The 17,442-nt window shown below is 40.9% G+C and overlaps 3 protein-coding genes across 3 annotated transcripts; 1 reads left to right on the forward strand and 2 right to left on the reverse strand.

Moving 5' to 3' along the window:
• The first annotated feature begins 3,731 nt into the window (after window positions 1-3,731).
• dbx2 (developing brain homeobox 2) lies at window positions 3,732-11,087 on the forward strand. The gene is made up of 5 exons (XM_029434506.1): window positions 3,732-3,814; window positions 7,013-7,290; window positions 8,295-8,378; window positions 10,198-10,382; window positions 10,509-11,087. The coding sequence occupies exons 2-5, from the start codon at window positions 7,014-7,016 to the stop codon at window positions 10,698-10,700; spliced, it is 738 nt and encodes a 245-aa protein (XP_029290366.1). The 5' UTR covers window positions 3,732-3,814; window position 7,013; the 3' UTR covers window positions 10,701-11,087.
• A 428-nt stretch (window positions 11,088-11,515) lies between these two features.
• On the reverse strand, window positions 11,516-12,746 carry LOC115009427 (prolactin-like). Its single transcript, XM_029433386.1, has 5 exons — window positions 12,737-12,746; window positions 12,462-12,640; window positions 12,201-12,302; window positions 11,903-12,088; window positions 11,516-11,725 (listed from the first exon to the last, which is right to left on the reverse strand). Exons 1-5 carry the CDS (start codon window positions 12,744-12,746, stop codon window positions 11,516-11,518), a joined length of 687 nt encoding a protein of 228 aa, XP_029289246.1.
• A 1,434-nt stretch (window positions 12,747-14,180) lies between these two features.
• Window positions 14,181-15,484, reverse strand: szl (sizzled). Its single transcript, XM_029433387.1, has 4 exons — window positions 15,204-15,484; window positions 14,876-15,042; window positions 14,630-14,722; window positions 14,181-14,500 (listed from the first exon to the last, which is right to left on the reverse strand). The coding sequence occupies exons 1-4, from the start codon at window positions 15,482-15,484 to the stop codon at window positions 14,181-14,183; spliced, it is 861 nt and encodes a 286-aa protein (XP_029289247.1).
• Between the last annotated feature and the right edge of the window lie 1,958 nt (window positions 15,485-17,442).

Consider the following 17,442-nt stretch of genomic DNA (forward strand, 5'->3'; position numbering starts at 1 on the left):
ATGGAATGGAGCTATCATTGATGATATTGGTTACACATGTGCTTCACACGCTATGACAAATTAAAACATCTGCCATTAAATAATGTTGTGATGTAGTAAGGAGGGTCCACTCGCAGGACACTGACACTGAGGTGGGTGAAGTTTAACAGGTTTAAACTTGGAGCTCCTGCTTGTGAGTTCAAACCTAGTCTACCACACAAACTAGTTATTACATAGAGATGAGTTTTTACTGAAATGTTCACACCCGGTAACTGCCAGGTGTAACTGAAACTCAAAGCTTGCCAAACTGAAGATGAACGGATGTAATATTAAATAGTGTCGACATATTAGACACGTCATTAAAAGAAATCTCTTTTAAAATTGCATTAAAAACATTACCCACAATATACCTAAAATAGCTAATTGTTATTCTAATACTAGTAAACTAGTGTTTAATAACCTTATAACATAAATAGATTAGTGCAAACTGTGTATTTTCCTCTCACTTTGAACTAATCAACCACAAGTTATGAAATAAACAACATATTTCTATTTGCATTATTTATCCGTCTATTATGTAAATGACTTAGCACAAGAAAACAAGCAGGCCGATCCGAGCGTAATGATTGATGACATGAACTTTAGTATTGTGTTAAATGCTCATGAGAGTGTTATGGTTGCAGAGACAGAGATTAATTTACAACAAATATTAAAGATTTATGACGTAGTAAATGGAGACCTGCTTAGTAATGTGCAGAGCGACCATATCATTCAGTTGGGGTCAATGTCTTTAAAGTACACCAGTACTTGGTTTTGTTTTTAATGTAACAAAATGAGCTTCACAGAGGTAAACACTGGCAGTGTTGGAGTCAGTAGGAAGAGTGTTAGGGCCTGTGATGAATAAAATGAAATTACCCAGCTGACCTTGGTTTTTAAACATTTTTAAAACTTTATGATTCAATGGTGCTCAATCTTATTTTATGCAGCAGGAGTGTGGGGTTTTAAGGAAGCCCCTGACAGTAATGCTATTCAGAGTTGAGCCGCGAGGTGCTTTCTTGGGGTGCATAAATATACTGCAAAGCGAGCTATTGATGGGGACATGAGATGGGAGTCTTTTAAAGCAGAAATATGAAAAGCCTTGTGCAGTTGCCAGAACAGAGGCTGAGCGAAAAAATATTTAATTGGGATCGAGCACTAAGTTATCCTCGGTCAAGAGAGGCCACTGCAATATTTTATCTCTCTTATTTACATGGTATTCATATATATATATATATATATATATATATATATATATATATATATATATATATATATATATATATATATATAGTTTAGAGTTACATTGAACGGTAAAAGATAAATTATATATAATAATATTATTTTTTGATATTTGTCCTTTTCTTCTAGTGATACTACGTGACCACTATAAAAGTCAAAGCATATCAAATGGTCCAGACGTACTACAAGCATCTGGATTTGCTGTTTCTTGAAGACTTTCCAGCTTTCATCCAAAGAAGCTTCATCTGTCCGACTGACAGGTGGAGTCTCTAAACATTTAAACTTCTTTAGTGTCTTTACCTTGATGTAACATGAGGTCACAGAAGTTGTCAAAGTCAAATGGCAATCACGATAGTCTTGGGTCGAATGAATTTCAGTGTAACTCGCTGTGAAATAGCCTGGGAAGAAAAGTCTGTTCAGAACGGGTTGTTCCAGTTAGATGTCCTCCTTCACTTCTCTTTCAAACCATCTGTCTTATCTGTCCTCATATGAAGCACAGAGGTCGATACAGAAATACCAACTGTCTCAAAGCATTAGGTTTACCAGTGTGCCATAAATGCTTAAATTGTCCTATAATCAGAGTTATGACCTCCTGTACGCATGCAGTTTTGTTATTTCAATTAGTGAAGTCATCCAGTAAAGTTGGATTTCGGCAGGTGGTATGAAAATGAATTAAAATGGCATGCTTGGCTGTCTGTGTGCCTTGTTAATGCCTTTTTACAGAGCGCAGATGCTTTGTGCTTTGAATACTTGTTTATGCGTCCTGCATCTTCTTCATCCATGGGACCAATTACCATTTTGAAACATAACCGTTTTATCATCAGCCATGCCATGCTAGTGATGATTTTTTTTTTTTTCTAATAAAAAAAAAAAAAAGAGGATAAACAGTTACATTTTCCATGAATGCTAATACATTTCCAGCCAGATGGACATAAATCAAAGCCTTTTCTGGTAATGGCCTGTTCAGAGGCAATCCCAAATCAACAACAAACCTCAGCCAATCCCTGGATCGCTGGGAAAGTCTTTTGTTGGCTGTGTTGGTCTGTTGAAGTCGGTTAACAAGCGATGGCCAGCAGATATGATTATAGGCACAATTCTACATCCTGTGTTAGACTCTGCTCCTTCCCAAGGACTCCAGCTTAACTCCAACTTAGTTTTCATATCAATCCTCCCCTTCCTTTCCATCTAGTTAACTCTCATGCCAATAACATGTTTTGTTTTAATTATGATTCACGCATAGTGGATGTGTTCTTTTTCTTCCATCTCCAAGTCTTGCTCATAGGTCCACTGTGTGAAGCTAATAGGTGTTGTCAATAAAACAAAGGCAGGCAATGAGTCTACAGTGGCAGTGTGTCACATCTGCTGCGTGAGAGGGCCGCTCCAACCCTCCATTTATTATTAATAATACTAGATTTCTTCTGGGTACAGACACAGGAAATGTAATTACTTTGTATTGCCCACAAGTTGCCATTTTCAAAAGTGCCATCAGGAAAATAAGAATCATTAAAGCGTGTGCCCGGCCAAGACTGAAAAGTAATAAACGCACACAGTAGGAACACATGCCTACATTTCTGCTGTGTGAACACACACACACACACACACACACACACACACACACACACACACACACACACACACACACACACACACACACACACACACTCTGAATCTCTCAGGTCAAGGGCAGTGGAACAGTGGAAGTCCTCTCTCTAAAAGATCCAGATGGGTGATGCATTACAAAGCTCTCAGAGGCTTATTCACTTTGGCCATGACAGCACCATATAGACACACTAATGCCACAGACAAAATGGAATGGCTCGCGGTAGCTGTGACAGGATTTGAATGAACGGGCCTCCTGCTCCCCTAAGACTCTCCTGGGATTCATTTGTTGCATAATTCCATGTCATATTGACCTTGCCTGTCTTTGAAATCAAACATTCATGAGTCATATTAAAAAAACTGTATATGCTGTAATGATTCATTACATGTCTGCTCACTGATATTCATTCAGCTCAATAAGGTTTGTTTCTATTTATTTCCGCCACTTTGACAGGATTCATTTAAGCAGAAAAAGCAAGAACGGAAACAGCACGACAAGTTTAAACTCATAGAACGACTAAATGGTAAGCAATACACAGACTGCCAACAACTGCATTAAGAATGTTTCACAATATAAGTGTGTGGGGGGGGGGGGGGGGGGGGGGGAATAAAACTAAATATATGAATAAAAAAATAAAGATTTGCAGAAACAATATAAAACAAAAGCTAGAAAAATATTACTTTATGCCACTGAAATACAGGTTTTCCTTCTCTCAGTGCCATCTTGTGTGCATGGCAGTGAATTGCAGTGAACAACAGCGAAGCAGTACTGAGGCACAACAGACAGTGTCGCCCTTGGACCACGCCAGGGCTAAATACTTGATGACCTGAGATACGGGCAACACAAAGTAACGGCAGGAACAAGGTAGAGAGTGAGAGAACTAAAGGACAGAGACTATGTCCTCCAGAACTTCCCTCTAAGGTTAAACAATGTGTTGTCCAGATCTTTACCCTGAAGGTAAGGACATCTCCGGTTTTAAATGACAGAGCATATGTGTCAATGCAGAAGAACAAAAAGGTGAAACATTATTCATTTAATATTGCAGGGTTATGTGGCCTTTTCATATGTTAAGTTATGACTTTGTGTATTATTGTGTGCTTTGCTTGCAAGCAGTTTACAAATGACGGCGGAGCAATAAAGTTGCAGCTTTCTGGAGCTCATGTTGTGCAGCTTTTATTAACTGTGTCATAAAGATATTGAGACCAAAGTTTAACAGTGTTTCAATCAATCATTTTGTTAATTTAAATAATGTATCTGTAGCCTATAGTCAAGGACAACGAATAACGATTAAAGAAATGTTATGTTGGTCAAAGAGCAAATAAATGAATAAAAAACAAACAAACAAAAGATATCTAGCTAAGTGTGATCATCTTGACTTTAACATGCTCCAGAGACCATATGCAGACGTACTTTTTTGTTTTTCTTAACTTTACTACCACACAACCCCCCAAAAGCGAGTGGGAAGGCTTACGTCATTGTTTTGCAAAAGCTCCATTTTGTTCACACACACTAAAAGAACAAGCTGGCATTTTAACAATTATCCACTCATGCTGAGCGTCATGTTGAGGTTCCCTTTTTGAATGAGAAAAACACCAGCTTAGCACGGACAGAGGGCTGAAACTGAATTAAAAAGATGTTTTTTAAACGTAACCGGCTTAATATGGACATACTCTTAATCGAAGCATGGTTATACGTATGTTGATCTTTTATAGACTGTCCACGCAGTGCAGTTGCTCAACACAGCCACTCCCATTCCCCCTGGATCCCATTGTGAATGTGTGCAGTGAGCTGGCTCATTGGGCCCTCATGGTGAATGGCCAGCAGCCATTCACTCAGCATACAGAAGCTCATTAGAACTCTATAGACACACAATTGTGAGGCTCACATTAGAAACTTCCTCCTCTGAGGCACAGACACCGCACACAAAGTGCCAGTTTGCTGCTAAGCTAAGCGCATTGTCTTCCTGATTCATAGAGCTTGGCCCTCCATTCACGATATTAAGTTCGAGTGGTGGAATATCAATTGCGTGTGCAATGGGCCGGTATCTTTTTAAGAGCTTTAGTGGGGTTAAAGAAGAGAGAAAAGGGATCTCAGCAAGTCTGCAGAGTGCTAGCTTTCAACAGGGCCATTGTGAGGATTCTGAATGAAAGGACCCCTGTTTTTTTTCCCTCCTTTTCTAAAAAGAGATGGACATCAAATAAATTCACATGAACTTGCTTCAGGGTGTTTCCAAGACCTACTGTTTAAGAATAGCCTAATTATACCTCCCTTTCCTGGAGAGCTCTATTGGAATTTGGCTAATTGCGAAGTGGTGAATCTTAATGATGATACGCTCTTAGCGACGCCTTTTAAAATCCGCACGGAAGTCGTGTGAGATCGGTTCTACCTAAAAATGAACGATGAACACGGAGAAATATATGATTCTAACAGGAATAAATGATGCTTTCCGGGAGCGTTGTTACATTTGAGGAGCTCGTAAGAACTTTTCAAATTGCTACACATTCTTATTCATCGCTGAAAGGTTAATTAAAGTGGAAAGAGAGGGTGGCTATGAGAATAAACTAAACAAATATCCTCAATGTTATCACATAAAAACATACCTCGACCACAATCAGCCTCTTTTCAAAGTGTAAATAAATACAGTTAATAAAAGCACAAACAGCTGGGTTCCCCTCTGTTTTCTGTCATATAAACAAATGACTCTCCACCAAACAAAAAGCCCTGGGGGACTATCACAGCCACTGGTCTATGTGGAGCGTGTTAACACACACTCACTACACAAAAGTAGATAGTGCACAGACTTGCTAACACTCATCATGTGACAGAGCGCTATGCCTTCTCCACCAGTCTGAGGAATAAAACCTCAAATTTGATTACAAGCAACCTTTGGCTCCCTGGCCGTCACACAATAGGCCGAGCTGTCTGGGCCAATTTCCATGCTCAGCATGAGGTATCTACACGCGCAGACTGGAGCTCGCTGCCATCAGACCCCCCCCCCGACCAGTGTGGATATGCCTGTTTACTGTGCCTAAACTCTGGGTCTGTCGCCCCTCTTGTTGGACTTTCTATTATGATGCTGAGGATCATTAGTTGCGGTGTGAAAGGTTACACAAACTTTTCATTGGACGTGTTTGTACCAAAACATCCTACATGCAAATATGTGTGTTTGTGTGACCATTTTTATTTTACAGTTGCGACCCTCAAATATGCAGCACATGCTCCCACGACTCTGACGACTGGCACTGAATACATGGACCTCTCAATGCTGACATAGACAGACTCCTACCAGGACTTATACCCCTCCTAAAATGTAAAATAAAGGATTTGACTTTCACATAAACTGTCCTGTTACAATATAGAAACGTTATTTTTTCATGTCAAAACTGTCATTCTGTGAGTGTTATGTGAAATATTCACTTCATTCTTATAGAAGTGTTAAATGGAAGTATTAATACAATTCCTATTTTGAAATTCTACACAATAGAAAAAAGCCAACAACCTTTGAAAAATTCAAAACCAAAACTAAATTGATTAAGAAATGAAACATTTATAAACTGGCAGGGCACTTCTTGCACTTTGCTCATGTTTGAGGAGAAAATGTCTTAAATTGTGATTACTTTATGCCTTCAAACCCATATTTATCCACACTAACGTGACCTGTTTTTGGATGATTTTGCACAAAAAAACCTCACAGAGCAATGTTTCTGCAATGAAACTGAAAAAAAGCACATTGCAAATGAACTGCTCAGGGGTTTGAATGAGGCACAATGGGAGGCTGGAGAAAAGAGAAAACTATTTACTACTGGAGAAGACTGTTTGGTGCATGTTAAACTTTGGCCAGCAGTTCATTGTCTCTGGTGTCTATCATTTAATAGGCTAGTTGACATAATGAATGAGCCAGACCCACCTTCTGCCACTCCAGAAAGGCCCCAGCGTTATCTGAATTGAGAAACACATTAGAGCCTCTCAGCCAATCACGACACAGCCCCGTAGCAAAGTGCAGGCCCGAAAGAGGAAGAGCAGAGAACTTTTGTTTTCCTCAGAGTTTAATGAAGTTGGCCTGGTCACTCAAGAAGGGATTAAAGGAGAATTTAGTGTCACTGAGCTGTGACTGCTGAAGAGGGAACTCAAGTGTTCGGGTCACTGTGTGAACAGGATGGTCTCAGTTCAGAGCTGCACCAGGAGGAATATGGCTGGCTCTCCTCCTGCTTTACCGGGCTTCGGGAACTCTGGAAAGTGTTTTCTTATTGACAATCTGCTGCAGTCACAGACACCTTCAGCCCACCCAGAAGGGACAGCAGGTGGACACCTGAGACGAGCAGCCTGTGAGTGTCCGAGGAGAACCTGGGGCTGTGAGCATGGAGTCTACCAAAGCCAGGCCCACAGTCCCCAGCAGGGGAAAGACTATAGAGGACCACTTCTGCCACACTCAGGTAAAGAGATTTCTTATTCCAGCAGACTTTAAACAAATGTAATATATTTAGATTATGTCAAGGATTTTAAATATGTGAAGCTAAAAAGTTACAAATTCACTAAATGAGAGGCATTTATTTCTTCCATAAGTATTTTATTTCTTCTTTCTAACCTGTTATATTCATGTAAAGGATTTAAATTGTCAAGTTGCACAAGTTCTCTATTTTTAGGCTGGAAAATATTCATAATCTAGGTAGATTGTTTCCATCCTTGTAAGAGATAAGTGTGGCGTGAGTCACTGACACACTGACATTTCTTTTTACTTGTATAAAGATATTTAAATTATTTCAATTTCCCTAGCACTTATTATTGTGTGCTACAAAAGTAAAGAACAACTCAAAGGCCTATTTATAACTTAAACTATGAACTATTTTCAGATGATAATTATAGGTCTGTGTAAACCGTTTACGTGCTTGATAGGGAAGTCCCACTCACTTTGTGACTTTTGAAATAATTGAGCACTACAAAATGTAACATTTGACATTTAATATAAAATATAAAACACAATTTATTAAAACAAATAAGTAACAAATAACATTTTATAACTTTTATATTTCATAAAAGATTTAATAACCTCCTTTTAGGCTTAATAAGAATAATTAACTGTAAAATAAGATACATCAAATGTTTAAAATTCTTAATAATAAAACTCTGCAATAATATGAAAGTTCTCGTTATGGTGTGTTCATTAATAGAGAGAAATTATTATTATTCGCAATTCATTTTTCAAGCTGAATTAGCGAATAGCTTCTGTCTCTTAGATAACGTGGGTTTTTTAAATGAAATGTAGCCGTTAAAACATCTAAATATCAAAAAGGAATGCTGTAAAAATGAAGATTACGTAGGCAGCACTCAAAATGCCTTCAGAAGTGGGTGTTGCTCCAGATATAATCCCGTGTGGATCATATCTGTCTCACCTAGTTACTACATGAACATATCTGACTGTTCCTATCTCTCTTTGCAGGTGTACTGAGCAGTGTTTTCCTGCGGAGCCCACAGTATCTGCTGGCATGCTGTGGTGGGTCCAGCCCCCCTCCTGTCTTCTCCAGTGAGTGTTTTATGCCTCATCAGCAATGCCTCAGCTACTCTCTAAGCATTAGCAGCAGGGTCTCCCATGCTTTCCGCTGCTAATTACTGATGCAATGCCAAAGAGCTAATTCTCCGCTCAACTCTGCACGGCTCTATTCATAACCATTCACGGCTGTTTAGGATAGGGAAGAGGGGTGGGTTGCAAGGCTTTTAAGAGTCCCTGGGGCCCCCTGTTTTGTACTTGCAAATGCACACCTTTTTTTTTTTTACTAGTGAAAATATGCAGCGCTAATACACATCTTGTCTTCTGTCATATTAAGATTATAATAACCAGGTGTAAATTCCTACTGCTGAATAAGGCACATTGTTTTAAAGCGTAGAACTCCCTCAACAATAAGTTTGGTTGTGGATCCTAACAGATTCAAGTTTAATTTCTAGGCTGCATGGAATTAAAAAAACATCCAGAAAAACTGTAACCTGAAATGTTTAAAATTTCTCTGAATAGTGTTTAAAATGTTTCAGTACTAGAGTTAGAGTACTAGAGCTATATCACAATCGAGTAGTATTAATTAAGACAAGCAGCGGTCTTCTTTTGGTACTATCCCACAGCAAGTGGAAGTTATTAGTTTCTGCAACCACTGATGCCTGTCAAATGTATATGGAAAATAGCACAAATCAGAAAGCCCGCATCCCACATGTCCCTGAAGTCCTCTTAGTAGGTTGACACTTTCCCACAGTGCCCAGCAACTCAACAATGCAAAGTCTGGCCGTGACCAATTGGCACTTTCACTCCACCATCCACACGCGACCTCACTGCAATTTTTCACTGCAGCAATGAACTCCACTGAGCACAAAACACTCGTCCATTTCTCTACAGAAGAGGGCTGAACCAGGAACATCCCCCGGCCATTGTGTGGCTAAAGAGCTTGGTCCGCCAACCCCCCTCCTTTCTCCTGTCCTTCAACTCTCATTCCTGCCCATTTGAGACTTCTTGACTAGGACATAAAGCATTCAATGAAAGTGACTTTTATAGACTTATTCGAGCTCATCTTCACATACAAACTGGCTTCATACCTGCAAGTGAAAAGATTTAGTGTTGGGCCACTGAACCATCGAGTAATGGCATTTCCATTGAACAGCTCTATTGTTGGTGTCCTACAGGGCTCTATAGTTGGCCCACTAGGGTAGACACACACGTTGCCCAGGAATGACCTGGTAATCAGCTATTTAAGTGAAAGCCATTGAGTCCCAATAGAGAAGTGAGAAGCATGTCTAAACCTGTTATGTGCTCCCTAGAGGTGGTCTATGCGCAGATTTGTCGTACAGATTAAAAAGGCAACATTGAATAGATCGGATAAATTGTTCCACTTGACTTTTGTTGTGCGTGCACCTGTGAGTGAAGTAGCGTGGGATTGCTCCTCACAGTTCACCAAATCCCTTTTTTCTCAGTTGAAGTGGCTTTCTATTCTCTTTAGTCACCCCCAGTTTGTTAAATTGGACAAATAGAAAAAGAGAAATCAAAAGTGAGTGTGACAAAAACAGGCATGATCTAGAGTAGAAAAGGTAGGACATGAGGTATGGTTGATAAAGTGTGCATATTTGATTGTGGAGAGGATTGGATTCTTTTGTCTTTGAATCAAAATGATCTATATCCTGAAACACTTGTGAAAATAGTCCAATATGTGGTTTTATCTCAAGCTCTGTATTCCCCTGGATGCTACTTGTACCCTGGTTTCATATGAAGTGGCACTTTAATATCCACAACCCCTCACTGACAACTACTCGTCACTGAACCATATCCCACTGATAATAATATATGTCTTTGTCTTATGTTTCAGAGGGAGCAAATATTCGAATGTGGTCTGCTGATATAAGTCCCAAATCACGCAGGGGGATCCTCAGGAGGGCTGTGTTCTCTGAAGAACAACGAAAAGAGCTGGAGAGAACTTTTCGGAGACAGAAATACATCAGCAAGACCGACCGGAACAAACTGGCAGCTGATCTCAGTCTCAAGGAGTCTCAGGTAATAGAGAAGGAATTAACTCATTTTAGCGTGATCAATCTTTAAACCTAAAAGACCTTAACCAAAAAAAACTGAATGGACTACACAAACTTAACTAATTGCCTCTCCATTCTCCCGCTGCTTTAGGTGAAGATCTGGTTCCAGAACCGCCGAATGAAGTGGCGTAACTGTAAAGAAAAGGAGGTTCATAACACTCGCTCCCCGATGGATGAGCTCATGGCCCGGGGTCTCGCTCAGGAAGAGGAAGAGCCATCACAGAATCACTCTGACTCGAAGAGCGAGAGATCACCAGCACAGAAGAGTGTCAGGGACACATGAGAGGCTGTAAGGAGTGGAAAGTAAATCAATGACTTTCTCAAATCCACAAAAACCTGTAAAAAAAAAAAGGCTACGATACTGGAAGGATGTTAAAAGATGTGCGGATGGAATACACCGTCTGTGAAGACTAACACTGATAATATTAACTTTACAATGCATGTGACTGTCTCGCTGCGTCATGAATCATCCGACTGAGTTTCACTGGCTTTAGGAAGCAATGTATTGTTTTATTACGCTGACAAATCTTTCTGGGAAAGATTCCCACTCTTCGATTGTAATTGCAATCAGCTAAATGCAGAAATGTCACTTTTTATATCTTTCATGTTGTGGTCAGCTTTACAGCAATACTCTGCTCATAATCCAAAACCTTTTTTTAAAGTCACATCTCCCTCGCTATGTTTTGTATATAATGTGTTGTCTTTCATGATCATGAATGCATAGATCAACTGTAAATAAAGCGTTTCAATGAATCCTGATTTCCACATTGCTTGTTCTTACCCATGTTAGGCTCTCTGGAGCAAAAACACTACTATACCCCATCTACCATTTCTATAAATACATAGTGCGTGTGGTCCTCGTTAACAAAAAAGATGACCAAAAAACGATAATGAATATTTACTTCTTTTTTATTTTCTTTGACTTTGTTATAGTCAACGGTCAATGAATTAATACTGCAAGAGGCACACACAATCCTTTACAGTAAATGTGCACATTACAAGTCATTCAGAACACGGTGTAGTTAAAAGAAAATAAGAAACAAAGACTTATTTTCTGCCACAATGTAAAGATACTACACTGGACTGCTTTGCTTTCACTTAACAGTCCAGGCCAGGAAGGGTTGTGCATTTCAGAATACGGAGATAATTTTTGACTTTGTTGGAATCTCTGCGGAAGCAGTAGAGTAGGTCGTGGTGGTCCATTGAGTTGAGTTCTCCTTGTGTGTAGAAGGAAAAGGCAGAAGAGGGGACCAAACTGTCAGGAGCGATGTAACCCACAGTGTTACCAAGCACTCCCAATAGCTTCATCTAGGGTGGAGAGAAGAAACATGGAGGGTAAATAATGACTTCTTTCAAGGAATGAATAGACACAAAGGGATGCATTCCAACTAGAATGTGATAATAATCAAGTCTTGACTTATACTCAACACAATCACTGTTAGATATGACCGCACAACACATCTACAACCATAAGAGGATCCTTACCTTCTCAGTCATTACCACCACTCCGTCCCGCAGCTCATGCACCATATCACTGATCTCCAGCGACTTGTTGGAGCTGTAGTGGTTGAAGTCTTGATTGTGATCCTGAGACATGCTCCAGTGGAGTTGAGACAGGGGGTCGCCCCAGGCCCCCAGCAGCCTCAGGATCACGTCTGTCAGTTGTTCTCGCTGCACATGAAAGAGTGGCTTAAATAACCTGGCGGTAAAGTACAACTTTATATTATCTCTGACAAAAGATCCAGTGACATCACTTATGTGCATGAGCAGCAATGACGCTCACCCCTAGCCTTTGTGCATTCTCCTTATCGTCTGGTGTTAGTATGCCATGTGTGTGGCACTTCCGCTTTCCTATGAGATTCTTCCTGAGAAAGAAATATTTATTCTGCGAAGAAAGACACACATATATCACACATGGTGATATCAGAGCTTGAAAAATGGCCAACTCAAAAAACAAGGGTGATTGATGACGGATGAATGGCGGTCGAAACATTGATGGATGGTGATGGATGATCGATGTCAGAGCTGAAATAAAAGAACTCACAAATTCAGAGTGCAGATCACTGGAGATGCCATGCATTCTTGAAGACTGTTGTATGACCCTGTCAAAGAGATCTGCCAGGGAAGGAACATGGCATCCAGCCTGTCCATAGGCACACATCGGTGCAGTGACAACCCTCCTGGAAAGCTCCAGGTACACCAGCGTCAGAACAGCAAACAAAACTGTGGTCGTGGGGGGGGGAGGGAGGGGAGACTTTCAGCCAATAAAAGTCATAGCAATACATATAAATTAAAGAAATGTGTCATTTGTCATCTTACCTTTTTCCATTGTTCCTTTCTTGCAGCGGCGGACCAAATGATGAGTCGAGCTACTTTTGCGGAAGCTAACTCATATAGTGATGGCGTGAGTAGTTTATATACAAAATGTATTTCTCTTTGCACGTCATATGCTTCGCTTAATTAACTGCTCAGCCGAGAGCAGATAAAGCTAACCCACGCGGAAAAGCTACTATGCACTGTGCACTGGCTTAATCAATTTATTAATTCAAAGTAATGAACATACGTGTATGGGATGAATACAAACTTTATTTCGTTGTGCTCAGCTCTTAATGTGCTTCTCTTAGGTGTAATGAGGACAAAACTACACTACAAAATGCAGATGCAGTCTACACTTAAAGTTAAATAACTGATCCTTATAAAAGTCCCCATGTCTTGCTTTAGCAGTACATAAAAAGTGTGATAAATCAAATGATAATTATAGCATAATTGGGGCAATTAACAACATTCAAATCACTTTTTATTTTTAAACTACTAGAATAGCGTCACAAAAAAGTAGCCTATTGTTCAACAACCCGAGCTCGATCTGTTCAGCCTGGTAGTGAAAATGAGGCTATTCAAATGTAAAGTGGGTGATTTATCTTCTCATTAGTGCGGCCAAGACCACAGGCAGAGGATGACCAGGACCACAGGCCATCTACAGTGAATACAGTCATGACTTAATCTACACTTTTACTTCTTATAAAGAGCCACTTTCCACATTATGAAATGACCAATTTGTAAATACACATGCACAAAAGTATAAAGTCCTGTTTTTTTAGGCAAAAAGGGGTAAAAATATACATTTAAATGAATGCATACCTTTCTTTTTTTAAATTTCAATACACATCATCTCTGAAGGCTTTTCAATACTTGCAATAAAAAGGGAGCATAGTGCTATAATAGTGATCTGGTGCTCTGCTTCTCCATTAGTGCGCCACCTTGTGGAGACATTAGCGTTCAGTAAACATGTTTAGAGGACCCTCTCGTCCCTCTTGCCCATTGCCGTATAAATAAGTGCGTTGTTGCCTCAGGACTGAGCTGAGCAGTGAAACGTTACACAAACCATCGTATAGTTTTGAAGAACTTTATTGTCATCTTTTTTCCACATAGCATACACATACAAAAGATGTCATAAATACACCAATATCCTTATAGAAAATAGAATCTTACATCAATTTACAATAATTAATACTATGTACAGGTTTGAGTGCATTCTATTACTGTGTGCTGTCAGAGCAGGGATGAGATAGTGAGCTGCAGACGAAGGGTGTCGACATCCAGCTCTGTTCTTATATTCATTTAGCTTACTTTACAGCCAATGCCAAGAAACTCTCAATATCCCTCCTTAATTGTGTCTTAAATCACATGTGTTTTAAGTCTGACATCATATAAGAAGTGTGTTCTTATGGGAGTCAAACACAGATTCAAAGCTTACATTTGTACATCAATCCTTTCTACATCTGTAGTGCTTCCACTTGCGAGTGGCCAATGCCATGTTTGCATCTTTTTTGTGCCACGGGAAGAGAAGGGTGAGAGCGAGGGTGCCGTCGGACTGCACAAAACCGGTCAGCACGTACAGCTGTGACCGTCCGAGGCGCACGAGGGCGTGAGCACATCGAATGTTGATGAGGAGCCACTTCTGGAGTAGGTGCTGGGTGTCATACGGCAGGAGAGGTCCCTGGCGGATAAACTCAACACGGCCCTCAACCTCAAATTCTGGCTCTCCCATGGGGAGGCGACGGCGATGAAGTTTGGCAGTCACAGCTGTGGAAAAAAGGGAAAAGAAATAATTGATCTGGTTTAGAAAATAACACAATTAGGGGAGAAAATAACTTTCCCATACAGGAGACACATCAACAAACCACAGCATAGAGAAGTCATTCTGAGACTTACCAAAGTCATGCTGGCAGAAAGCATTCAGGACTGTTTTCGTTGCAGGAGCCTCTTCCACAGACGGACAGTTTTGGCAGGCAGGTTTGGGTAAATCTGTGATGACAAATTAAACATAATTTAACAAAAGTGTAGGGCATATACTGTAATTATAGGTAATCTAAAAGAGCAAGCACTTAGTAGGCCATTCTGCCAAATGGGGTGAGAAGGCAGTAAATTATAAATGATTAGACTGTGGTCCATGCATACCTTTGGCAATGTGGCTATATTTTACATGGGGAGAAAGGCACATCTCTTCCTCGCCAGGAAAGCGGTCACAATCAAGCGCTTCGGGCCACGGGTGACCCTGGCAGGCGAGCACCGGGGCACAACTGTCCCTCACTGCCACACACAGACTACGGCATGGCTGGATAAAACTGAAGGAAAGAATGACATAATGTTACACAATGAACATAAAATGACTGAAGAAATGATCAAAACAATAAAAAAAAAAACTAAAAGTCTGTGTTTTTAGTATATTTCACAGTAAATATACAAAGAGAGTAAAAATATAAAGAATTTGTAAAAATCTCCTTACGTGTCAAGACAGACGGGCGCAATGAGGGAGCAGAGGAAGGCCTGGGCTTGAGAGTGGCAGCCTGTCTGCAACAGTGGCCTCCAGTCCTCTGAACGTGGCACCACCTCACCTTCCAGGTTGCTGTGACCCAAGAAGTTAGGCAGCCGCATCTCAGAGTATCCAACATCTTTGCAGACCTCCATCTGGTTGGGGATAGTGACGCAACGAGTGGATTGACCCATGTCAAATGCCATTAAAGGACATGCCATAGCCAGGAGAGCCACGGTGAAGAACACAGCCATACTGAAGGGTTCGCAAAATCCAGCGAGTCCACGAGGTAGAAAGATGAGCTTTTACGGAGGTTGCTGCTTTTCCGAAGTGTCTTTGTCCTTGAATGGCTTTGCAGCTGCTGCTGCTTGCTTTATATACAGCAAGGTCAGCCAACCCCATCAGCCTGTAAGTCTGTTATCAACTATCTATCAAAGACGCAGAGACGATGTGTTGGGAGACAACGACTTGTTTTGTGATGACTGCAGACAAAGGTGGGGGCGGGGGGGGGGGGGGGGGGTAATAAGCAGATGGAGGGAGAGTGTGTGTGTGTGAAGGGGTGTAGGGAGGGGTGGGGGGGGGACAATGGACAATCATGGCCCAGCTTTCACTGACTGAAGCTCAGGCAAAGAATCTGATTCATCTGCTTTTATAGGTCCAGGAGGTAGAAACATGTGAACACCTCATGGAAAAGAACTTAAAAACTCTTTGGTGTTCAAGGCTACAAGGCCATCTTTGCAATGCGAGTGACTCAGTTACCTCAAAAGTACATGATGTATTTGTTATTTTGTCCACTCCCTACATATCTACTTTGAGCTTAATACATATCAGCCAATGCAAAAAACAAAAAGTGGCATCATTTCATATTTCATTTAAAACCAAATCCCATAAAGAGGCTGGCTGGGCTTCACAAAATGCATTTCTGAAAGTTCCTTTAGAAATAAATCTGGTTTTGTTTTGCAGACAGACAGGCAGGCAGTCTCCTTCATATTGCCAGTCTCTTTCATGTGTCTCTGCTTCTAATTGGAGGGTTTCATCTGCAGAGCCTCCACTTCTCATTAGCAAAGCAGCGTCTCTTCAGGCTCACCTGGCTTTGATCTCTCAATAACACAAACTCACTCGCAAAATACTATTAGCCTCGCACTTTGGCGTATCGGTTTTAAGCATCAGCAGCAAAGGAATTCTGTCATCAACAGCCAACTGTACAAGGCACTCGACAAAACGATCCGTGTTACAGTCTAGTCATTTATCAGCATAAATAACCAGAGCAACATGCAACATCTGCTGTCAGGCAGACGCCCACACACTCATAACATGCCAACATGCCATTCAAGACACCAGAGGACTCGTCCTGAGAGGCAGACCAGGGGCACAGACATAAGTGCTAATTTGCCTCGTTCTCTCCGTCTCATGCATTTAAACCTCTTCATTTAACAATAGAACTACATTACAGCATCATAGTATTTGTTTGGATGTCGTCTGTCTCCAGATTTAGATGTGTATCTGTGGCTGATGCCTCTGGGCCTTCTTTTTTTTTGTTGGACTGTTCCTCATGAATCAGAGGTCTCTATCCCACCCAGCCTGTCATAGTGGCTTCAGACATGCGAAAGTAAACCCGAGTCTCCCACTCTCTCTGTGCCTGTGGATGAGCCATTTTTACAGCAAGGACTAAGCTCTTGCAGCCAGCCAGAGCCCTCCATCGGCCCCAGCTAAGCCAACTTTTACAGCCTGATCTGATGAGTGGAGGCTGGTTCCAGGTCGGGTAGACGAGTACAGCCTGTAAGAGGGGACTAACTGGGCAATTAGAGTCACAGACCAATTTAAGAGAACAATAAGTCCACACATTTAACAAGCTCCCCCTGCCAGGAGCCCAGCAGGGGTTTGTTGTTGGGCCTAATGGCTGCCCTGTAGACACTGTGTCTGTCTTGTTAATGTGTTGCCTGCCCCTGCCTTAGTTAATGAGAAGGTGATACGAGTATGAGCTGAATGCTCGGGCACCTGTCTGTCAAACATACCACACCTCTGAATTAGGTAGCATAACTACTGTATCTTACTGTACATTCTTCTTACAGGTTTAAAGTCAACATCTACACTGGATTTAGACATTGACTTCTGTTGCTAGTGCATGTAATCCTGCTCTAATACACATGGCTATGAAATCATTATTTAAATTCCCAACATTGTGTCGCAATGTTTTCACACAAACCAAGAC

The sequence above is a fragment of the Cottoperca gobio genome, chromosome 6 (assembly GCF_900634415.1).
Source record: "Cottoperca gobio chromosome 6, fCotGob3.1, whole genome shotgun sequence".
In the NCBI taxonomy this organism is placed as follows: Eukaryota; Metazoa; Chordata; class Actinopteri; order Perciformes; family Bovichtidae; genus Cottoperca; species Cottoperca gobio.